A 23,349-nucleotide genomic window follows, 5' to 3' on the forward strand; every position below is an offset into this window, starting at 1 on the left:
TATTAGGTACACCTTAATGTAAATATCTCAAGTGGCTGGTGAATGTAAAAGTTTAAGCCTACTGGGAAATACATTATTCAGACAGTTATTATAAACAAGGCACAAGCCTCAACAGAAAGAGCTTAATTATGGCTAATGTCCAAAATCAGCCATAAATAAGGTCAATTGTATTTTATTTCTTTAAATATAAAAATCCCCTTAGCCAGAGAGTGTACAGTTCACAAGTTTTAAACAGGGTGTCTTGACAATAATGGCGATTAGGTCTCCCTTTTCCAGATAAACACAGAAACCGTCTATGAATAGCAGAGAGCAAAAAATAAATGTTTGTGGTAATTTGGTTGTCCACAAGGGAAGTCTTGATGAAATAATGTGTGGTGATGATCATCTATGTATGTGCACACTACAAAACAAAACCACTGCTTTAAAAAAAAAAAAAAAAAAAACTGATTATGGAATGAACAAAAGGAAAAGATACTAAAAAAAAAAAAAATACACAGAACTACAACTGGTGAAAATATCCCCCTTTGGCATCAAATGCATCTAACAGACAACTGATTTGGACCTGAAAAACCAACCATCCAATAAACAGCATATTGCTTTGAGAGATGAACAGCAATCTGTTCATTATTGGATTCTAAACATTTGATGCGTTTACACAAATGCGGACTCTCTCAACATGTGTTCTTTGTATTGTCACCAGTTTCATCAGAAAACTGTTAACTTTTTTATCTTCAGTGCTGTGCACTCTACACCACATGTGGTGATGTGCTGCTGGTTGTTTCAGTAAGTCATAGGAAAGAAGAAAAGAAATGTCAGAAAATGTAAATTTCCCTGGCTTCACTTCAGCTTTTATCAATGGAGGCTAAAAGGCTTAGGGGTTATAAAGTAGGAATTTAACCTGGACCCAAAATCTGAATTTCATCTGTTGTCCAGGATCCAAGCTTACAGTATAACACTACTGTCGTAGCAACCTACCGGCAAAACCCACAGTCAATCTGGGGGCCCTAACACAAGCTTTACAGGCTTTTTGTACTAGTTACTGTGATGTCGACCAGTTCTCCCACCTAACTAAGCACCAGAGGGTTGGTAATGTTCATTGTAGAAGAAATAAACAAAACAAAAATTAAACAAAAACATGACAATCATTGTTTCATCCATCCGTCCAGCCTGCATCAGTCCGTTAGCGCGCTTTTTGTCCTCTTGCCCAGCTTTACTGCGCTGGAGGTGATGGCGTTCCCGTTGCAGGCTCCTGCTGATACCAAACTCAGGTCCAGCTGCTCCTCCTCAGTGTCCGGCAGCTCTTCTCGGATCTGCCGCAGGCGGGCCATGGCGCGGTCGATGGTAGACGTGTTCACCAAGTTGAAGTCGTGCATGCTGACTAGGTGGAGGAGGAAGTTGCGGCAGAGGTTGCGGCGGGCGATGTAAGCACCACTGTTCTCCACGAAAAGCATGATGGCCTGATTCATCTGGTTGTCTGCTATAAAACTGCATGGACATTTAAAAGGTTAGGGGAACTTAGATTAAACTTAAATACAACTGAATATGTGCAACTACTGTATATTTGACTTGATAGATTATGGGCAAAAATGTGAACTTTCTTGATTTGTTTTTAATCTGTACTGATATCAAGTTAGTTTTCGCATTTCCACCTTTCTCTTACTGTGCCATGTAGCTTAAATGTAAAATATAAATAAACAAAAATGCAAGCCCTTTAAAAAAAAACTCAAAATTGTTTGACAAAGCAACATTCAAGAAATATTTTTCAATGTTTAGGCAAATTACTGATCACACTTGTTAAAACAAATATCCAGTATCATAGTATAAAGTCCACAACATACCCATTCTTCATCACATGAAGATTCCACAGCTTCATCACCTCCTTCTCGCCCTCATTGACGTCCGTGAACTCATCTAGTTGCTGTAAGTACAAAAACAACAGCATATTATATCAAAGTTTGATTGGAGAGGGGGGGGTAAGAGACAAAGACAACAGCAAATAATGTGGTCAGTTTTCAGGAAATCAACATGTAGCAGGAGTGAACCAAATACTTCTACGATGAGTGGACACCAAAACAATGTACAGTATTTATAAGAATCTCTAACTGCAGAAAGGAACTGGTCTAAATGTAATTAAACACTTTCCATCTAATTGTCTCATATTTTTACAATCGTCTCTTATTTCAATCTGGACAATAAAGTTCGATTCCATTTGTACACTATAATTAGATTCTAACTGATGATCCTGATATCATTTTGCTTGGTCGTAAGCATTACCAGGTGTTTTTGTTACCACCAACCGGTGGGAATAACACATGAGTTAAGTAATGGCTTCTCACCGTCGCAGTCTTCTCTCTAAGCCAATCTGGATCTCTCTCATCCTCACTGTCCACGTCCATCTCTTGGGGCCGCAGCGGCATACAGCTGTCACTGTGAAAGTAGAGGCGGTTGTGTCCACTGACATAGGTCCTCTGCTGTTCCAACTCTCCATCTTCAGACTCCAAAAACTCAGACAGACTTGGCTTGGTCCTCTTAGGCCTAGAGGGAGGGGTACAAAATAAATTATGTATAGATAGATACTATGCATACTGGAATTTAAAATCGTTACATAATGTATGTTGAAACTTGTTGTTTGGTCCACGTCAGACATTTTTAAACCCCAAAAACTTCCACAGCTTCTCTTGCTGATGGTTGATGTACATAACTGTTCTACCGTTTCAGGTTCAGAACCTTCACGGTCCAACCTGTCCATTTTTGCCACTCGACATCTGCAATTACTACCACAGTTACTTCTTCAGCTAAGCCCTCCGCATGCTTTTGGGTGGTGCAGCAGTGAAAAGGGTCCCCTCTCAAACAGAGTTTTGCTATGCCATGTTTTGTTTCTCATAAAGTTGTTCGAATAATTCACATTGTTACTTTAAAAAAAAGAAAAGCGGTATGAACTGGTAAATTGCCCAGCAAAATAATCAACTTTTGGTTAAAAAGGGAGCATGAAATAAAATCTGCTTTCCAACATCAACAAAGGTATTTAAAAAGATTACCTATGTATGAGAATAACATTAAGTTCACAGAATTAATTCTCCTAATAATTAATTAATCACTGCACTGCCAGGTCAAATGAAAACGAGTTAATCACCTTTGACATTTGGTCGCGGAATATAAATACTGCTCTTGTACAAAGGCAATAAGTTTACCTTACCTGCAAACCAGTATGTGAGTGACAGCCGTCCTCTTGACCGGGCCGTTGCGGCTGAAAGCGAAGCCTGGTTGGCTGTGGATGTCCTGAGGGTTTCCAACATACGAGCCGTCATAGCATTCGTTGATAGACACGTCTATCCTTGCTCCTTTGGGGTCAGGCTGCAGAGGAACAAAGGATAAGTGAAGCTATACTTCCTGCTCAACCCAGTGCTAAATGTGAAGGTTGAATGTGTGATTTCTCAAAGCATACACAATAGCAAGTTTTGTGTGCATGTACAGGTAAAAACTTCTCTGATAATGCCGTCAGACCAGGTAGAAGTCCTTGTGCAATCACAAGAGTTGAGAATAGACTAATTTACTAACACTCAAAACATGACCTTTGTGGGTTGACAGATGACTTTTAGCTGAATCTCATTAAAAGTTTGGACTACTTTATTTTTTCCACAGTAAGTAACAAAGCTGCAGAATCTACAAGTTCCAGTCTTCCTCCCTGACATGAGCTTAAAACTGTTTGAAAGCAATATATCCTTTGCATGTTTTCCGTGTGAGGTTTAGCTAAAGATTTTGTTTAGGAACAGTGTCATTTTTTAATTATTTGAACACGTAGCTGGCAATGGCTATTTACTACACTTCACTACTGCACGTAGGGCATCTATAGCCATTTTTTTAACATTGTCATCTACCCTAACAGGGCCTGCTATGAAGACCTACGAACTGTTACTTAGTTGCAGCCTTTTTTACAAGCTCATAAGCATTGAAGGCAAACTCACGGACACATAAACAACCCGTGCCTTACCACATAGCTGAAGATGAAGCGGGAGTGGGAGAGTTTGAGGTGTTTGAGGAGGCTGTAGAGTTTGCTGCAGTTGAGTGTGCACCAGGGACAGTGAAGATCATCTCTTGCCTCCGTTTGCTGCCGTGTGTTATTGTTGTACAGGAACTGAGCAAGAACAGATCAAATTAGAAAACAGAACATTCAGCAAATATAAATGGGTTATTCTAACAGTGCTGCAAGCGCATATCTTCAGGGTCGAGTAGTCCAAGCTATTGAAATGAAGATGTACTTAAACAAAGTCTTGACAATACACTAAATATGGCGCATTTCCATCGGCTCTACTCGCCTCACCGCTACGGCGCGGTTTAAGTAGCGTTTCCACTAGCATAAAAATAGTACCTGGTACCAGGTACTATTTTTAGTACCTGCTCAGACGAGGTTCCAAAAGCATGCTGAGTAGGTATTATGCGATGATTGGTCAGACTGCCGGCCACTCACTGGCCAGAGTGCCGTCACAGGAAGAGACGTCCCACACACAAATCAAGCCAAACAGCGCCGAACTGTAGATCACTTAAAACTACTTAACAATCCTAAAAACGAGGGTTAATCTCCAACAACTACCAGGGAATTCCCTATATTTAACAGGAGGAGTCTGTGAAAGTGGAGTGGTGTATTATGGGATAGTGCCGGCGATTGCGAGCTGCATCACAGACTGCTGTCTGTGGAGTAGGAGGCTAAGCTCCGGAGATGTGTGGACAGAAATCAAGCCGAACAATGCCAAACGGTAGATCAGTTAAAACTACTTAACAATCCTAAAACGTGGGTTAATCTCCGCCTACGTTAAGTAGGTACTTTTTTGTAGTGGAGATGCAACCTAATCGTGCCATGCCAAGGCAAGTAGTGACGGTGGAAATAGGCCAATAGACAGGAAAATAAAAATGACAACAATTCCAATCACTTGATGCTAGAGAAAGCATCTAGAGAGTGGAACTTCTGCCAAGGCTGCCAGTTTTGTATCTGCATCACCACAAAGATATGTTTATTTTCCTTACACCATAATCTACATCCCCAGAAATTTCATCAAAGTAACTTGCTATCTTTTTTGAGTTATGCCTCTCACAGAAAAACAGACAAATGTAGACAAAAACATAACCTCCTTGATGAAGGTAAAAAAAACTAAAACATTTTTGTTCAGCCACCTCATCACAGGCTTGTGACCCAAGCCTGTGATGTATTCCTTGTAGTGTACCTGATAAAATATACGTAGCTTCTGCCGCGGCTCACATGGGACCTGCTCTTTCCTCGTCTGAATGTCTGTGCTCACTGACTCTTTCACTGCTGACGGGAACAGATGAAAAAGTTAAATCTTAGGAGAAACATCAAACAACAAATTTGGTGGATTTGAAACATTCAACGTATTTAAAAACTGTACAGTTTACCCGTTTTCTAAAAAAACAAAACAAGGTGTGAAATTGTCCGTCTCAGACAAAGAATCTGTAACAATGCTGGTTTCCTTTACCTTTTAAGTGGTGGCTCTTTGGTTTCTCATGTTCAAACATACTGTAGGATTCGTAAATACTACATAAAGGCTGTGGTCAAACGTGAAAAAAGAAGCCTGTGTAAAATCTAATACCCCAGATAGAACATAAACACCTAATTTCCTTCCCACCACCCCAACACTAATGCTGGAATTGGAAGTTGAATGTTGGAAATGTAATGACAGGAAGGAAGGTTACATCACTGGTGGATTTTAAAACTCATCTTGCAGTTAGATGATTCTCTTCAGGATAATGAATGACCATTATACATCATCATAAAAGCTTGACCACAGCCTCTTGCGTTTATGGCAATTTTAGAAACATGATGAGTTCAGGTAGTTAATAGGTAAACGTACACAAGTCGCTAAGACTGCCATTGTAACTTTTCAAAATCAGTATTTAAAGTTCTCTGCACTTTCTGGAGTGAAGTAAATGCCTGAAAAGGGGCTGAACAGTTGTGACTAGGAGTGCATTGGTAGATTCAGTCACAAACAGATTCATCCCATGCAGAAATCAGACAAAGACATAATCTATTCAGCTTTGCTCGAATAACAATTAAGTAGGTTTTAGTTTATTTTGTTTAGTGTTCATATTAAACAGTTTTGAAGAGCTTTTAATAAAGCAGAAGGCGGAACAGTAAACTGTTTTATGTGCCCTCCCCATTGTTCATCAACTCTGGATGTTTTGTGCCTCCTGCTCTTATATTTAATTATGGATTAAGATGTGACAACAGTGCATCTACCTGGTTATAAAACAAAGCTCAAGCTACCATATAGTATTTCACGACTTACACATGAGGGTAGCTCTGTGGTTGCTGGTCCTAGTCTCCATGGGACTGGAGCTGTCAGAGTTGCGGGTAGCAAGGGGTTTTGCAACGGGGGCAGTGGACTTTCCGCTGGCATCACCTGTCCAACGCAGTGTGAACTGCAATGTGGGTCCCTGAGAAAATGTCTCAAATGGTGGCAGTCTCTGTAGGACAGTCAGTGATGTGTGTGGTGTAAAGAGGATAAACGATAACAAAGATAAAAGATCAAGTGAAAAATCTGTTAAATAATTCACATATTCTCAGGGTGTGACAAATGAGGGCATGCTCTTCTTGCAGACACATGGAGAAACCCGTCTAACCTTTCCGTCAAGGATGGTTTCCCACGTGGCCTGCTTCTTGCTCACAGGACTGTCCTCCATCCCTTGCATTGAGACCTCATACTCCCCATCCAGCAGCTGCAATCTTCTGTAAGAGACAAATCCCATAAGAGTCCATAAGGGGTACAGCCAAAAGGAGGAGCAATGAGAGAACTTTATATTTAAAAATCACAAAACTTACCTATTCTTATCAAAGACAGTCATCTGTGCAACATATGTCTCTATGGTCTCTCCCTCCTCTCTATGGGATGAAGTTCTCTTCTTTCTACTAGGAGTATCTGTTACATCTGTGCATAAAAAACAAAGATACAGATGAAGTAAAATCATAAGGAGCTTAAAACTAAGTTACTGGTAACAATTTCAGTTACATTGAACACTATTTTTAGATGACGTGCCAGAGGAAACCTGGCTCCTCACAACCAACAGATTGCAGTGGCCAGATTTGTCTCTCTCCTGGTGCTTCTCATATGCTCCTACAAATACAAACTCTAAACTGACAAAACCCCCACAATACAGTTTTAACGTGGGCTTCTTCCTCACCAATGTTTTCATTGGCTTCCCCATTCACCAGGCCATTCGTATCCCTCCTCCCTGCACGTGATATCCTGAACAGGAGCGAATAGGACTTCACCATGTGGCTGTTGCTGGGCTCAAACTCATTGCTGGAGACCAATAAAGATGGGTAGGAGCCAGACTTGGTTTGGTTACTGTCAGGATTCAAAGGCACCTGCTTTTTACCTGTAGGCACTTGCTTTATCGGGCAGCTGACATCCTGAAACATAAACAACCACAGTCACTGGTAAGAAACTGTAGTTTCCTGCTGAGGAAGGAAATTTGGACAAATAGTATTTTTTTTTCTTTTTTTTTAACCTTGCGTTTTTTATGGCAGACTTTGACAAGTAGCACCTCCAAGGACACAGAATTTTGTTCATTTTCTGAAACCTGAGATGGCTTTTCTGCATTGGAACAAAGAAAGTTTAGCATCAATAATTTTGTCAACATGGCTACTGGAGAATGTACTTGTGACACCATTGTATCCTCGCACTTTTTATTTAGCATGTTGGTAATTGCCTGTCATTGTATAAAGCAACACAGCACTTACAACAACGTAGCAATGCCTAATCCTTTCAAACTCTTGATTAAACAATGTTAGATAATTATCTGGGCACTTGTGGATGTCTCCCTTGACACAATACAAACACAAACACTTAATGAAAAATAAAGCCTGCTTACCATCCTTATGGAAGAACCCAGTGAAGGTTAACTGTAAATGTGAAGACAAGCTGAAACAAAAATTAACGGGTGAATTTAGTCACTTACTGTTGACCACTGTTAATATGAATAGTCGCATTATCAGCAGGTATGAAACAACCCCAAGGGCTGCATTAGCAAACATGTCTTGTGTCTTTATGGTTTCTCTGGTATTTTAATCCTTGAAAATATTGAGCAATAAAGATGCATCTGCTCTTGAAAAACTGTTACCTTGGGGAATCCTGCTCTCCCTTCATCTTCTCCACAGTCTGCAACATATCATCAACTTTGAATGTTTTCCTGGGAGGAACACAAGTTTAAAATCAATTAAAAATTTAAAACGATATGTAACATATGCAACCCAAAGAGTTCCATCAATATGTGACAAGTAAAATGTATCAGATTTCCTACCTTCTGGCATTTGATCGACTGTTTCTGTGAGACATGAAGGTGAGCGTCCTGTGCAAAAATATAGGCTAAAAGTAAAGGGAAAAAGTAATTATTAAATCAATAAATCATAGTCGACAGACTAAATTAATAAAACTAGAGAAAGCCACCAGAAAGAGCCAGCCCCTGCCATGGCTGCTGCTCAGTTTCTAATATCAATACACCTCTAATTTGCAGAGGTAGTTAACAACTATCCTGAATAAAGACCTGCATCCAAATCTTTAGCAAATTCTAATTATATTGTCCTTCGACCATAACCTACATCTCCAGACATTTTCATACATGTGTCCTTTACAGTTTAAGCTACATTTGATCAGAGACAAACAGATAAAATCATAAGGGCTGGATTTAAAAAAAAAAAAAAAAAAAGTATATCAATCTGTATTTGAAATATCCAGTATCAATTTATAAAATCCTTATATTGATCTTTACAATACATGCCATTTCCTGTATCCTTTGCACAAATCTCTTGACTATCGTGGTCATGCAAGACTTAACCAAAACAGTATCATGTGACTGTAATAGTCTACCGTAACCACAAGACGCTAAAAACAGCTATGTCCGTAGATTTCTTCATTATTTTGTAATCTATGGTGTAGAACTGGAAATACATCTACACACCTTTTTCAGATGCTTTGGTGTCATAATTTGCTGCTCAGGAAGACAGTTTGTTATTTTTGTCTACAACTGTTGCCACCAAACAACATAACTTCACTGCCGTCTTCTTCTGATGAGAAAAGAGTGCATGGATGCAGGCCAAGCTGCACACACGGCACCCTCTGCTGGAAAACTTGGCTGGATATTTTGAATTTGATCGGGTTTGAGTTTGAACTACAACTGCACTGTGTAGTCATAGTAAATAAAAAGGGCATGAATGTAACTGTGCTGTGGTCAGTTTTTAATGTAAATATTAATATAATAATGACATAAAAGGTTAGAGAGATCCAAATGTTTTGGTATTAGCATCAAATTGCTTTCATAACAAGCAAATTGGTATGGAAATTGAAAAATCTCCAAATAAATTAATATTGAATAGAATTAGATCCTTGGCTGAGGTAATAATTCACAGAAGAGATATTTTGAATCAATCACTTACTGCAATCAAGTTCCTTGTGCGGAGAAATCTGTATATCTGTGTGGGTTCTTAACAAAGGGAATAAGGTGTTATGCAGGCATTATATTTTGACACAATCTAACAACCTTAAATTTCTCCGTCAAACATGTCATCACAAAGAAAACACATGGGGTGTTAACAGGTGGCAAACACCCACCAAGCCCAAACTGTATATATTCTGGAAACTGTCTATAATATAGATTATTTTTTTTACTATTTATAGTCTTTTTGTTAATATGTTTCTATAGTGTAAATGGAAATGCATGTTTATTATTCATTTTCTTTATCCTTACTGTCTTTGCTGCTGTAACAATGTAAAGGCCCTCCACTGTGGGACTAATGAACGACTCTTCTTATTTTATCTTATCAAATTCATAAAATGTGAACAGATAATGAACAATTCTTCAGTGAACTATTTTAATTGTATTACTTTATAATAAGTGGCTGAATACACTTATGACTATTTATTGACCTTGTTTCTGTGTTTTATATTCCGTTTTTGTTTTAAATTGCTTTTTTGTTTCCATTGTTTCATATAATGCTAAATGTATTTAAGCATTCTACAACACTTTGGTCAACTATGTCGTTTTTAAATGTGCTATAGGAATACATTTGGATTAGATTGGAGATGTTAAGATATAATAAACAATAACAAGGGCTAAGTATGGAGACCTGTCAGCCACAAATGTCTAACAAATTAATTGAAAATCTAAATGATTAATGATTGCATGGTTTTCTTCTCATGCTCCCAAAAACAGACAAACAAGCAATCTTTTTTCCTTCATCATTGCATGCTATGGATGTCAGTTTTATAGCATGCAGTTTAATTACATTTACCTGAAAATATTTTGTATTTTTTATAGTTTTGTCCTTCAATGTGTTGCTTGTTTTGTCTTTATTTACGTTCACCTTATTTTCACACTGTGTCCATTTGTACAGACGTCTACTATTGTAGTAGAGTTAATGCTCAATAATAAAAGATGTGTGATAAAGTGACGAGGGGGTAAACTCTTACTTTCAAAGGCCTGTAGGAAGAGCTCACGGTCGGCCTGAATTTGCTCCATCTTGGGCTTCTTCACAGAGTTCATCATCGCCGATGAAGCGGGATACACGGCGCCGTTGGCTTTGCAGCTCGCCCCACTCATAATATGACCTGAGCTCTGCGAGAACGATAACACGCGTTAGCACATTAGTTATAACACAAACCTCCGGTGACAGAACAAGTTAGCTTAGCATACACTCGCGTTAGCTGGTGAGCTAGGCGGCTAGCTCGGCTAAAAGCACAAGGCTAAGCCGTTAGCTCCCGTGGCATTTCGGCGTAGAATTCGTACTCTGTGTTTTTTGTTTTCGCCAACAATAAATAAAATCATAGCGTCGACATAAGGAGGATATTGGGCGGAAGTAGAGGCAACCCACCCTGGCTGATGGCATTAATTAGTTAGCCTCGCTGCCTTCAGCACAAGCCTGGCAGACTCAACAGCAGAAACCCATGAAGATGAAGAGGCGGTGAGACGCTCGAGAGTTAGCTAGCTAACTTGCAGAGCTAGCATGGTTTCCTCGAAAACAAACCGCGGCTATCGATTGTTGTCAGAGACGGTTTGGGATATTTTTGAGCAAATTGTCACGAATCTGGCTATCATTTATTGTCGGTGTGGTTCCCTTCAATTTTGTACTGAACAACAGAGCAGTAGTCAGTTGTCAGCCAATGGCAGACGCGCTGACAGAAAGCAGCGCCATGATTGGCTGTCGCTCTCCGGAGATGACATACAACCCGCTCTCGCTTTCTGCGATTTTGCGGGAAATCGAGTTTATTTATCAGCGTTCACATCTGATAAATGAGTCTGCAGCAGGCACGAGACGAACATGTTTGTAATCACGTTCATCTGGATGCATGCGCACACGTGGGCATCAGAGGAAACGAAGAACAGATAAAGCGACTAATCAAGCAGTGGAAATAAGACCTGATCGACCCAAAAGTTAAGCTTTAAGACATGATGTCAGGCACAATTGTCTTGTTTAGAGGAAAGCAAGAATGAGTAGCAGCGATTTCAATGAGATTCAGAATTGCTTTATTGTCCTTGTATGTTCATGCAGCAGAAGCACATGATATTAAATAAAATGCAGCGTAACATACATACATTAATGTCTGCTTTCGTATTTATATCTGAATGCATTTAATATAAACTGTTGACATCTAATTGATAAAGTATTGTAGAGTTTTTGTTTTTTCCCCCTCTGCTTGAGCGTGACAGTAGCCTGGGTATGCCTTTGATTCCATCTTTAGTTCAGTAATGCATGTAATCCAATATTCAAGTTCAATAAATACAAATGAGTAAATATTGTATTGGGATATTTTTTTTAAAGTAAAAATAGCAACACATATTTAAAAACAACTTCATACTCTGATGTTAAAATGTTACTTTGATACTTAATATTTACAGTAGTTGTAAAACATTAAAATGGTCAAGCTACATACAGTGTTGTATTAATCAATTCTATCATCTATTCTTGTGTATATTAGTTAAGGTTTTAAAAATTAATTAATGTAGTGCATTAAAATGAATTATGAAATATTCAAGTAACTGTGAGAACAGAGAAAGGAACACACTTCGACCGTGGTTTCCCGACGGAACTATTTGGAGACGGAACCGGAAGCTTCGCCAATCACAACTTCCACACATGTGAGGAGACGAATCGTCGCTTTAAGTCTTATTATTATATACTATTCAACTGTTTGAAGTTGACGTTATTACGAATTCACAACTGAGGTGTAACGCCGTGACGGCTGCGTGGGCGCGATGGCTGAGATCGTTCAGCAGCGGATTGAGGACAGGATTCCTGCGCTGGAGCAGCTGGAGAGAGTGGGACTATTCACCAAGAAAGAAGTCAGGTAAGAACACGTTCATCCGTTTCCTTCAACACAACAGCCAAGCAGTGAGATTATAGCTGTCCACCTCATGCAAAAAAATGTTTTATTAATAGAACTAAGAAACAATAGACAGTGTTACAAGTGATCAGTGACATTGATCTAGTTGTGTCATCTTGTCATTCTCTTAACGGCCTTACTGCTACAAATTGAATAAAGTGAATTACTAAATAGACTTGACAAAGAAAATTATTATATTGCCTTATGGAGTCAGGATCAATAGTTTGACTCATAACTCCACTTTGTCTATTCTGTACATTAATATGTACTACCCCTAAATAAATAATGGCCATCCATACATCTTTGTTTATTTATTTCATTGACAAAATGAAAGAATGACATTTCCATACTCTGAATGAAAGGAAGTAGAAAGAAAAAATAATTCATCTTATTAAATCTGCCCATTTGTCGCAATAAATCCTTTGTTTTAGATCCATAATCAAGAGAGTTACTGCCCTGGAATACAAGCTGCACAGGCTGATTGTAAACAAAGACGACTTCATTGCATACATTCAGGTAGAGTGACATTATTTATCCTGATTTCAAAACAAATGTATTTAGGGTTTTCAAAACACATAATCACAACATCCTCTTTAATTGCAGTATGAGATCAACGTTTTAGAGCTGGTCAAGAAGAGAAGAGCGGTAAGTGGCTTTGCTGAAATTGGAAATGGGGCTCATTGTGTCACATTAACTCAAGCTTGTAGTTACTGTGGATTGAATTCAAATAAAATATGAATATTTATTATCTTTGAGAAGAGCAGCAGCTTTCTGTGCTTTCAGAGAATGTAACATCATTTAAGTGTGCTTAACTTAATGTTTCATTTGCAGCATGTGCACTACTTGTTCAAGCGAGAAGAGATTGAAGGCCCCATCATCTATAGAATAAATAGTATCTTCAGAAGAGCAACAAATAAGTGGAAGGTACTGTGAGCGGGTCATTTACATAGTTACTATGAGCTACCATGTTGATAACTACTTCATTCATAACATCAACTCATCAGTGTTGCATCATGTTATTGAATGAATTATATACATTTCATTGCCTTAGTTTTAGTCTCATTGAATGTAAACAATATTAAATACATCTGAGGTGTTAACTGGGAAGTAATGGATGACATTATGTATGTTTTTTCTGCATTAAAGAAAGGGTTAGTGTCATTTTTAATTCCAATCCAAACTTAAAAACACTATACTATATGTCTGCACTTTGGCTCAGGAAATCAAACGGATTCACTGATCATTGACAGTGTGTAAAGGATTTTTATTTGTCTAAAATGAGTGAAGACATAAACATCTGAGGTGTTTCCCACAGGATGATGTGCAGCTTTGGCTCTCGCATGTCGCCTTCTGCAGGAAATGGGTATGTTTATATCATGTGTAGTAAATGCTACCAAGTCCTTTCATTCTAATAATTATTCTGCTTTTTGCTCATCAGTCCAGCAAGATCCAGATCAGCAAGGTGTTCTCTTCCATGCTTGCCATCCACGCTGACAAACCAGGTACTGAAGACTCTGATTTTAGAGCATTTTTGATTTGTATTAAAGCCTCCACTGGAATGTAAATTATCTGAGCTCATCTTTATTGTTTGCCTCTGTAGCCCTGTGGATCATGGCTGCCAAAAGTGAGCTGGAAGATAGAGATTCTTCTGAAAGTGCGCGGCACCTTTTTCTGAGGGCTCTGCGCTTCCACCCAAACAACAAGAAGGTTTACCAGGAGGTACAAAAGAAGCAAAGTGTGACGTGAAAATTAGTGAAAGATTGGTGGCTGCTACTGTTAAAAGATTGATGATTTGTCCGATTCCTTGTTTTGATTTTCTTCGCCAACTTTTTGTCAGTACTTCCGTATGGAGCTGCTGCATTCTGAGAAACTGCGGAAGCAGAAGGAAGACCTGGAGAAGGCGGAGATCGACCTGGTGAGTGTGCCACAAGTTCTTTAAATCAACACAAACGGGAAGAAATGCAAAGTAGTAATATGCACACTCCCATGCACAAAAGCTCAGACTTTGTGTTCAGTGGCTAAATACCTGCTTTTTCCACACCTGCCTCCAGGGTGAATATGAATTCTCTCCAGAGATCCTGAGTGGCAAACTTGCTGAGGTTGTGTACAAAGATGCTACATGCACAATCAAAGGTAGGCTTTGAAACAAAATGCTTCCAATTCTGTGCAAAATATGCTCAAATGTCCTGGTACAATTATGCCATTTTTAAACTTAAAGACACCGTGAAGTGACCTTCTCATCCAATACTACAAAAAACCATCTTAAAATTCCATACTAGTCCTTTCACAACAGTTTCCCCTTGTTTGACCACTTTATGTTTGTATGTTTTGTCCCACAGAGGCAGAGCTTGTCATCTCACTTCTAAACATTGCAGCAATCTTTGACTTCACCAAAGAGCTCCAGGACTACATCCTGCAGGAGTAAGATTTGTCATTACTTTGAGAACTGCTGTGCTTTTGTTCCGTCTCACACACACATTGCACCCCTGAGCCGGAATAGAGCTTCACCGTTAAACACAAATGTTCCACCTTCCCCTCCCCTTGATTCCAGCTTACAGAATAACTACACAGAAGAAGCCTTGACATGGGATTTTATGGCCAAGAGGGAGCTGGACGCTCCCGGGGCAGGGGAGGAGCTGCAGACCGCCAAAGGCCGGGCCTCGGATATCAGTCGGCGAGAGGAGCGGTGCTGCCAAGTCTATGAGGAGGGCATCAAGAGCCTCAACTCTGGTAGGAGGAGCTAATACATGAATGCACAGACACAGACTATTTTTTCTCTAAAGGCAAATATAATTTGTTGAGAATCACAAAATGTGCTGCTTGACATGTTATTACAGGGATCATTGGTTTAAATTTAAATTTATAACATCTGAAATGTCTGAATCTTGTGTGCTTGTATGCTTTGTGCTCTAGAGTCCATGTGGACTTGCTATGTGGCCTTCTGCTGGGAAAGGCTGAAAAGGAAGACCAACGTTCAAGAGCTGAAGGAAAAGGTGATGAAAAGGCTGCTTCATTCTCACTCGGGCAATTTTGCTCCCGAGGATAAAAAATTGCACAAAAGAAAATGTCATCAGCTTCAGTGTTTTTTGGAGGAGGAGGTGTAAAGGGTAAATCCTGACATGTGTGAATGTGTTTGTTCCACAGAGGCAGGAGAGGCTGCTGAGTGTGCTGCAGCGTGCCCACGACTCCTCGCTGCTAAAGGAGGATTATTATAAGAGCTGGGTAAGATAATGTCTTCATTAAATACAGAACCGGAATCATCGGGACTCTTAACCCTGTAGGGTTTTGTTATTCCTACATTTGAATGATGACTTGTCAGTGATGTGTCCTCACAAATCATGTTTTTCTATGAGATAAGTGACTATATAGTGACGATAAAGCACCTGAGCAAGAACGGAGAAAAGTAATACGCGAAGCTTTTTTAATCACAGACTAAAAATAATACTGGTGATGATAACATTTTTTATTTTAAGTTGTATAGCACTTTTCAAAACAGTTAAAGTGCTTTACATGTTAGAAATGGGATAAAGATAAGATAAGATTGGGTGATAAAAATATTATGCATATCACCTCCCACTTGTTGTTAGTATTAGTATAAAGACTGTAAATCAATGAGTTTCTTTTCTACAGAAATGTAAATACCTTTAATCCTGCTGCCGAAAAGTTTGTCAGATCCCCGGGAACCCTCTTCTGTAACATAAACAATTCAGAAATAGAGATGTTATGATTATTTTGTTATAATACTATCAGGTATTATGATTAAATAATGGAACAATGAAGAGGACTTGCATACAATAAAGTCATAAATTAAAGCATCAAATGAAAAAAAGGCTCACTGAACTTGATGTTTCCATGTGACCAGCTGCAGATCCTGCTTTCATCTGGAGATGCTGAGGGAGCGGCAAGCGTTGCCATGGCAGCCACGCAGCGCTACAGTCAGTCGGTGTCGGTGTGGAGCCTGAGTCTGCAGACGCTAATGCATCTTGGGAGAGAAGACATGAGCGGGCTATTCCAGGAGGCGCTCACACATATAAATCCCAAGGTACACACACTCACACACTCGCACACCAGCAGCATTTCAGTAGAAGTGGGCCATCTCCTTGGCCTAATTTGTTACTACGCCATTGTATGAATTTCCTTTAAATGGCTTCCTTCCCCTCTTTCCTGATGTGGAAACAATCTCATCATGTATTAAACTTCACCTTTCGACACAAAAGCCAGCATAAGTTCACATTGAAAGTATTTGCAGTCATGTAATCTTAAATTATGATTAAAGGAAATCTGAAGTAATTGTTGTAAATCCTCAACAGCACCTTTAGATATTGGGGGGAGGGGCTATAATGTTACCCCTGGTCACCATTAAACCAAAATGTTCTTCACACAGTACATCACAAGATAGAGCTGGTTGTTGTGGAGGTTTCATAAGACTGTGGTGCTGAGACTTTGCTTTGTGAGGAGGATTACTCCACACTGCTCACTCAGCAAGTCTTTCCCTCTCAAGATAAACACATTCCTTAACTGTTCATAGGTACTGTAAACCCCCAGTGGTCCACGTGTGCTTCATGGGACAATAAAATGCTGCTCGATGTTGCAGATATTATCCCTTTTCAGAGGGTCTGTTTATTCGGATCATTTCCAGGACTCAAATCTGTAAGAGTGGCTCTCTGGCAAATGCCAAATAGGAATGTGAATAGGAACAGCTGAATAGTAACAGTTAAGATTGCAGTACAGTAATTACATGGTAATAGTATGGTAGTCATTTTGTTACTAGGACAATATTATTATGGTAAGACGTCTAATCTCAATTGCACTTTACAGTTTTGTGATAACAAAGGACACAATGTGGGTATAAGGATATTATATTGAAGTCATTTGCAAAGTAATATGCAGGTAATAGCTTTGTTATAAATCTTACAATATGCTACCGTGTTCAGTGTAATATCTGCATATGAAAAAATCATTATAAAGTTGCCTACACACATTTTCTATTGATTCCACGCTTAGTAATTTCTTCAGAAATAAGGTATTTTTTACTGTTATATTACAAACTGTTATTAAATACGATCGTACTGCTACTGTAACTATACGTGTTACCAGCTCAATAGTTTGTGTCCCACTCTGACAGGAGAGTCTGACGCTCTGGCAGCTGCAGGCCGAGTGGAGCGCTGCCAACCAGAGTCCTGAGGAAACGGAGGCCATGTTCAAGGTAGCCCACCTAATTCAGCTGGAGTGGCTATGAAACTAACTTGCAGTGATCTCTCGTTACAAATTACAGGCTGCCTTTTAACAACACTTTCAGTTATGTACCGTACGTATTTCTCAAAAACGCAGATAGTTAGTGATGATGCAGGAAACTGCACAGAAACAGGTCTGTCTTCATGCCAACAACACACACTTCTCTTGTCTGTTTCCAGAGAGGTCTGATGTCTGCAGTAGCGGCCGTTTCCATGGAGATGAAAGAGCGCTACCTCGATTGGTCCTACGCCACTGGAGGCTATAAGAAAGCCCGGAGGACCTTTACAAGGTAAACGCAGATCACCCGGGGCTGTTTGTGTCCTTTCAAACGATAAATAACAAATCAGAAATGCACTTGATGAGAGGGTTAATTTCTAATCAGGAAACTTTTCATCTGTAGTTTACAGGAAATTCGTCCACTGTCCAAGGACTTCTTCACCAGAATGATTCAGATTGAGAAAGAACAAGTACGTATACCCACAACTGTTTGTCACAAATGATGAAACATTCAGAGGTTTTAGTTTGTGAACCGATTCAGAATTTTTAGGATTTTAGTCTTTTCATTTTTGTCACTTTTGGCTCTTTTCCACTGTACAGTTCTAGCACTACTCGGCTTGACTGTACTCGCTTTGATATCAGGCATGCCGTTTTCTATTGCTATAGTACCTCCTCAACATGGGCGGGGACGCTGTGACATTTTATACCTGACAAAAACACATTAAACGAATGGCGAGCAAATCCGTTGTTTTTGGTGTACTGAATCAGTCAATTAAATTGTTTGGTTTGATTCCTGCGTTGTACGTCGCACTCATGACTCTTCCAGTGACAACGCTCTCTGACCAGTCAGTGTCCGGCAGCCTGTCGATGTTACTAGGTACCAGGTACCAGGTACCATCACTAATGGAAAACAAGTAGAGCCAAGCCGAGTCGTGCTCAAACTGTACAGTGGAAAAGCGCCATAAGACTGTATTGATTTGTTTGTAATGATTTTGCTGAGAGTTTCACGACTTGATGTGACAACAACATTGTTCAACAATGTAGGAGACTCCAAAGATGAGCAATCTGAGAGATTACTATGAGAGAGCCCTGCAGGAGTTTGGCACAACAGATGATGGTAAGTGTTTACATGTCTTTTTAAAAAAACAAAAAAAAAAAAAGAACACCAGTCAATAGGAAAAGTAGTGTTAGTTAAAAACCTTTTATTCACATCAGGTTTCGCTTTTCAAGTATGAAGGACAAAATACCAAGTTTCAATTAAACAAAACTACACAAAACAAACTTGATGTGAGAATATAAATACTATTTACTCCAAATACTGCAGTTGTTATATTCACAGATGAATACATTTAAAAGATGAGTGAGAAAACTTGTTTATAGTCCCACACAATATATGACCCTGGTTTCTAGGCTTAGTTGTTTTTTGGGAAATCTTTGAAGAATCCTTGTGCATCTCCCATGTTACAATTTGGTTTAATTTCTTCAAGATCTGTGGCTGCAGTACATCCAGGAGGAGCTGGAACCCCACGGACAGCCTGAGAATTGTGGCAAGATCCACTGGAGAGCCATGAAGTTTCTGGAAGGGGGGAGTGTGGAGAGATTCACCTCCAAATACACTCTGATGCAGACTGGACACTTGTAGTATCTTGTTGTCCAGGGAGGATTCTCAGCTCAAGAAGAAGCGCCTATTTTGAAAGAGTTCCTTTTGTCCCTGTTGAAGACTGGCGTCATGTCTCTTCATTATTTTCCAACAAGTTTTCAGTCATTTCCTCTTTTGTGGTTTTTCCAAAAAATAAAAATGTTCACAGACATGATAGGAACGCCGGCAGTGATCACAGGTTTAAGTAAAAGTTTATAGCTGTGATCTTCAACTTGGACCCGCTTTTGATTTTTGTTTATGACACTGTGCCAGACTGATGGCATCTAGTTGTTCTGTTGAAGTTTAATTCCAATTAATTTTTTCATTTATTTGTCATTTTGAGACGACTGTCAAAGTAATATTAAATCTGTTTCATCCTTGACCGTGCTCGTGTCCCGTTTCCTCCGGGACAATAACAAATGTGTGCAGATAAACATGGTTATACTCCTCAAATCAGTAGTCCTAGTTTCCATTGACCCCATTTTCTTCCTTCAAGCAGTTCTCATGTTAGACCAAAAAACACACTTGATCCAATTAAACAAAACATCTCATTTCAGACAACACATTATTGCAGTCAGTACCTATTATCACTTATGTTGATATATGGCACAAAACGTCGCATTTAAAACCAAAAAACAAATATAAAGCAGCAGCAGTGCTGTGGGGCAGTTGTGCATGGATATATGTATGAATCATTTAAAAAAACTGCTAGAGAACATCTACATATTTTCACAGTTTCTAAGGTCACTTCATATTGTATAATATACTGCATGTGGGCCAGCAGCAATGTAACAGCTGTGGGATTTAACAGAAAAACAACAATGCTGTATAAATGAAGCGAGTATACAGCAAGGTAACGCACACATGTAGGTCTATAAACAAACTATGTCTCCTTATCCGACAAAACTAAATTGTCATACGACTTTAAATGTTTTATTGAAAGGAACATTCATTAGGGATCCATATGACTACTTAGAGAAATACACTAAATGTTACACTCCATACACATCATCACTAATTTGACGGGTGTGAAAACAGACTGCATTAAGGCAGAAGTTGTGGTGGCAAATTATTATTTCCAATACTAATCCCTTTATGAAATGACTAAATTCTGCTGTCCAGGCTATGGACACACACTGAAAACATTGTGTAGGACTGTCCTAATTTACTGATTTGCTTTTTCATTATGAGATAACAAACTTGAGGAATCTTCACCTTACAAAACCTGCAATAAACTGCTTAGTCAGGTAAATGGAAGTAGGAATTCAAATGAATAGAGGGATAATTATTCATTTTAGTGCTTAAGATGTTAAAATTAAATGTTACATTTAAATTTAAAAAGGAAAAATTGAAAGATAGCGACTGCCAGTTACAAAAGCTGGCCTTTAAAAATTCCACATGGTCCCCTTCTCCACAATCACTACATAGAGAGCATGAACGGTTTATGAAAAGGGTGACACTGTAAAGATTTTAAAAGTGTTTAACTGTTTAAAGACATGTCCTCCAGTGTATGTTAGGTTCAGTGTAATCTCTTTCAGAAACTACAAACAGTCTTATGAGCCAGTCATTTGAACCCAAAGTCTAAATGTCCCCCTTTAAAAGTCTGCTCAGTGATTGCTTCACCACGTCCAATAACAATCCCACCACCATTTCACACCAGCTCAGAGCTTTTTGAAGACGATGTAAGTGAAGAGTACCAGAACTCCAGCAGACAGCAGTCCGATCACACACTGGTGGATGGTGATGACGTGCTCCAGGGCGTGGATGCGCTCTTCCATGGCGTTGGTGTGGATGTAGTCATAGATGGAGGCCCCGATGCTCCACACCGCCCATACGACATCCACCACCGCTTTCATGGTGGGAGAGACCATCGAGAGGGTCGCCTGCAGCCGGACACTGGCTGCATCCGCTGCGTACTGGACCCACTGCACTACAGAGAGAGAAGAGGGTGACATATGATGATGATGATGTGAAGAGGTGTGGGCACTGTGACAGAAGAGGGACAAGTGGGAACAGGGACGGTTCTGACCAGGACAGAAATAGAACTGGGATTAAGCATGAAGCTTAGCATAAAACCCATGTGAAGTAATCATTTATACCTGCCAATGATCGATTACTTCTACGTGTACATGTGTTGTGTAAGGGCTGCAACTCACAGTAACGTGCACGGTTGATTCATTTGCCAGACGTTTTCTCCATTAATCGATTGGGCACTTGGTTTACAACAGTCTTGATCCTCAGGGCCCACGACCCTGCATGTTTTAAAATGCTTTTAATGCTATAGGAAACGGCTTGTTGCTGCCACCTTATTGATTATGGAGATATCATTTACATGAATGCCTCTGCTCAGTCTCTCCTCTTGTTGGATGCCGTCTATCATGCGGCGCTAAGCTTCATTAGGCTGTCGGCCCTTCACACACCATTGCACCTTGTGCTCTCTGGTCAGCTGGTCGTCATTGTCTATCCTAGGCCTGTTGCTCACATATTTATCCTCCTACATGTTTCATACTCATGTCAGTCATAGCTTATGTTCCCAGGACTTCATCCATATTCACTGTCCCCTCTGTCCACACACAGCTTGGCAAAAAAAAAGGCATTTTCCTACTCTGCCCCCTCGACCTTCAGCAGAGTCTCGCGCTGTCTGGCTTGATTCCCCTGGTGGATTTTAAAATTATTTTAGAATCACTGGAGAGGGCATCTTTGGGAACTTGCTCCTGCTCCTAGTATTATAATTTAATTTAAGTTTATTCCGTAGACATTTCCTTTTGTTGTCTGTCTGTTAGTCTGTGTTGTTACTGTGATTGTCCTTGACAGGTCACTCTTGAAAATGAGACCCAGATAACCTGTATAAATGTATAAATACAGGTTAAACAAATAAAAGAAAATGTATATTACTCTGCTACTACTATTTATTGTTAGATTCACATGTCATTGTTTATTTTCATTTCTATTTATAACTCACTAGCTTGTCTATTTTGTTTGTTTAACATTAGGCTGAAACAGTTAATTGATATTCAGTATATTTAACAACATTTAACATTTGAAAAATATAATTATTAATTGACTAAATGTTTTGTTACTGCTCTTGTGATACCTTCCTAATTCTTTCAAAAGTGACTTTAGTGTCACTTTAAGGGCTTATTCCTCTCTGTATGTGTGTGTGCTGGTTGACTGACTCCCTCAACTTCTGCTGACGTCACGCCAGCATGAATAGAGGTGGTCACATGATTTAACATCTGATCAGCCTCAACGGGGAAAAACAGTGTTCTGCAGTGACACAGTTTGACACAGACGAGGACGTGTTGCACACAGACATGAAAACAAACACTGAGGCTTTAGGATGAAGTGACCAAGATTAAGTCTTAACTCACCTCCAGGTGTCAGGCGTTAATGAGAGGGTGATGGTGACGATGATGAAGAACATCCGTCCTGCTGTTGATGAGGTGATGATTTGTCTTGTTTGGTAAGAGAAGCAGGAACTGTTCTTGTCAGGGAACAAAGTCGGACGCTGCTATTTTTAGTGTCAAGTCGTCATAAATCACAGCTGTTGTCTCCGGGCAAACCAAATCCTTCAAAATAAAATGCCTCGTCGTCATGAACGGCACCGTTTGTGGTGACAGGGATTTACCAAACGATCAGAAATACACACGGATTCACACCGACGGAAGTACAACACGATTAAAGCGCGAAGGGTCACTCAGATTCATAAGAACAGCATCAGGTGTTTTATATTACTTTCCTAACAAGATCGTCCAATTTCCGGTGGCCGCGTTGAAACAGCTGAAGGCCAAATTACAGCGTCACCAGTGGCACTACAGCAGAAAAGCAATCCGGCACAATAATATAATATAATATAATATAATATAATATAATATAATATAATCGACCAAAATAAAAATAATCAAAAACTCACGGAATTCAATTAAATATAATAGAAATGTAGTAATGAAATTCGAAATATCAGTAATCAATGGACAATATACATACATAAATATATATATTTATATATATAAACTTATATATTTATAATTATATAATTTATATATATAAAGATTAAGAAAGGTAAAAAAGAAAAAAGTAAAGGTAGGT

General features: G+C 39.3%; 2 protein-coding genes and 1 long non-coding RNA gene across 4 annotated transcripts; 1 reads left to right on the top strand and 2 right to left on the bottom strand.

Moving 5' to 3' along the window:
• Window positions 1–156: 156 nt before the first annotated feature.
• On the bottom strand, window positions 157–11,396 carry suz12b (SUZ12 polycomb repressive complex 2 subunit b). Of its 2 annotated transcripts, none has more exons than XM_058641208.1 (17): window positions 10,880–11,396; window positions 10,479–10,623; window positions 9,446–9,492; window positions 8,314–8,378; window positions 8,134–8,202; window positions 7,885–7,934; window positions 7,522–7,607; window positions 7,192–7,423; window positions 6,833–6,938; window positions 6,634–6,739; window positions 6,300–6,477; window positions 5,220–5,305; window positions 3,992–4,135; window positions 3,197–3,354; window positions 2,337–2,535; window positions 1,839–1,918; window positions 157–1,485 (listed from the first exon to the last, which is right to left on the bottom strand). In XM_058641208.1, exons 1-17 carry the CDS (start codon window positions 10,892–10,894, stop codon window positions 1,173–1,175), a joined length of 2,079 nt encoding a protein of 692 aa, XP_058497191.1. In that variant the 5' UTR covers window positions 10,895–11,396; the 3' UTR covers window positions 157–1,172. The 2 variants fall into 2 exon arrangements, with proteins under 2 accessions (XP_058497191.1, XP_058497190.1); XM_058641207.1 differs by having other exon boundaries at window positions 5,220–5,308; window positions 10,880–11,395.
• A 694-nt stretch (window positions 11,397–12,090) lies between these two features.
• On the top strand, window positions 12,091–19,642 carry utp6 (UTP6 small subunit processome component). The gene is made up of 19 exons (XM_058641479.1): window positions 12,091–12,353; window positions 12,821–12,905; window positions 12,993–13,034; window positions 13,221–13,313; window positions 13,705–13,752; window positions 13,828–13,891; window positions 13,990–14,108; window positions 14,227–14,304; window positions 14,441–14,522; window positions 14,729–14,810; window positions 14,941–15,119; window positions 15,303–15,382; window positions 15,534–15,611; window positions 16,252–16,431; window positions 17,515–17,595; window positions 17,804–17,913; window positions 18,025–18,091; window positions 18,666–18,738; window positions 19,109–19,642. Exons 1-19 carry the CDS (start codon window positions 12,262–12,264, stop codon window positions 19,261–19,263), a joined length of 1,788 nt encoding a protein of 595 aa, XP_058497462.1. The 5' UTR covers window positions 12,091–12,261; the 3' UTR covers window positions 19,264–19,642.
• Window positions 19,643–20,179: 537 nt separating this feature from the next.
• On the bottom strand, window positions 20,180–23,077 carry LOC131467518 (uncharacterized). The gene is made up of 2 exons (XR_009241506.1): window positions 22,632–23,077; window positions 20,180–21,190 (listed from the first exon to the last, which is right to left on the bottom strand). It is a non-coding gene; the product is annotated as an uncharacterized LOC131467518 (long non-coding RNA).
• Window positions 23,078–23,349: the final 272 nt, after the last annotated feature.

The sequence above is a fragment of the Solea solea genome, chromosome 10 (assembly GCF_958295425.1).
Source record: "Solea solea chromosome 10, fSolSol10.1, whole genome shotgun sequence".
In the NCBI taxonomy this organism is placed as follows: Eukaryota; Metazoa; Chordata; class Actinopteri; order Pleuronectiformes; family Soleidae; genus Solea; species Solea solea.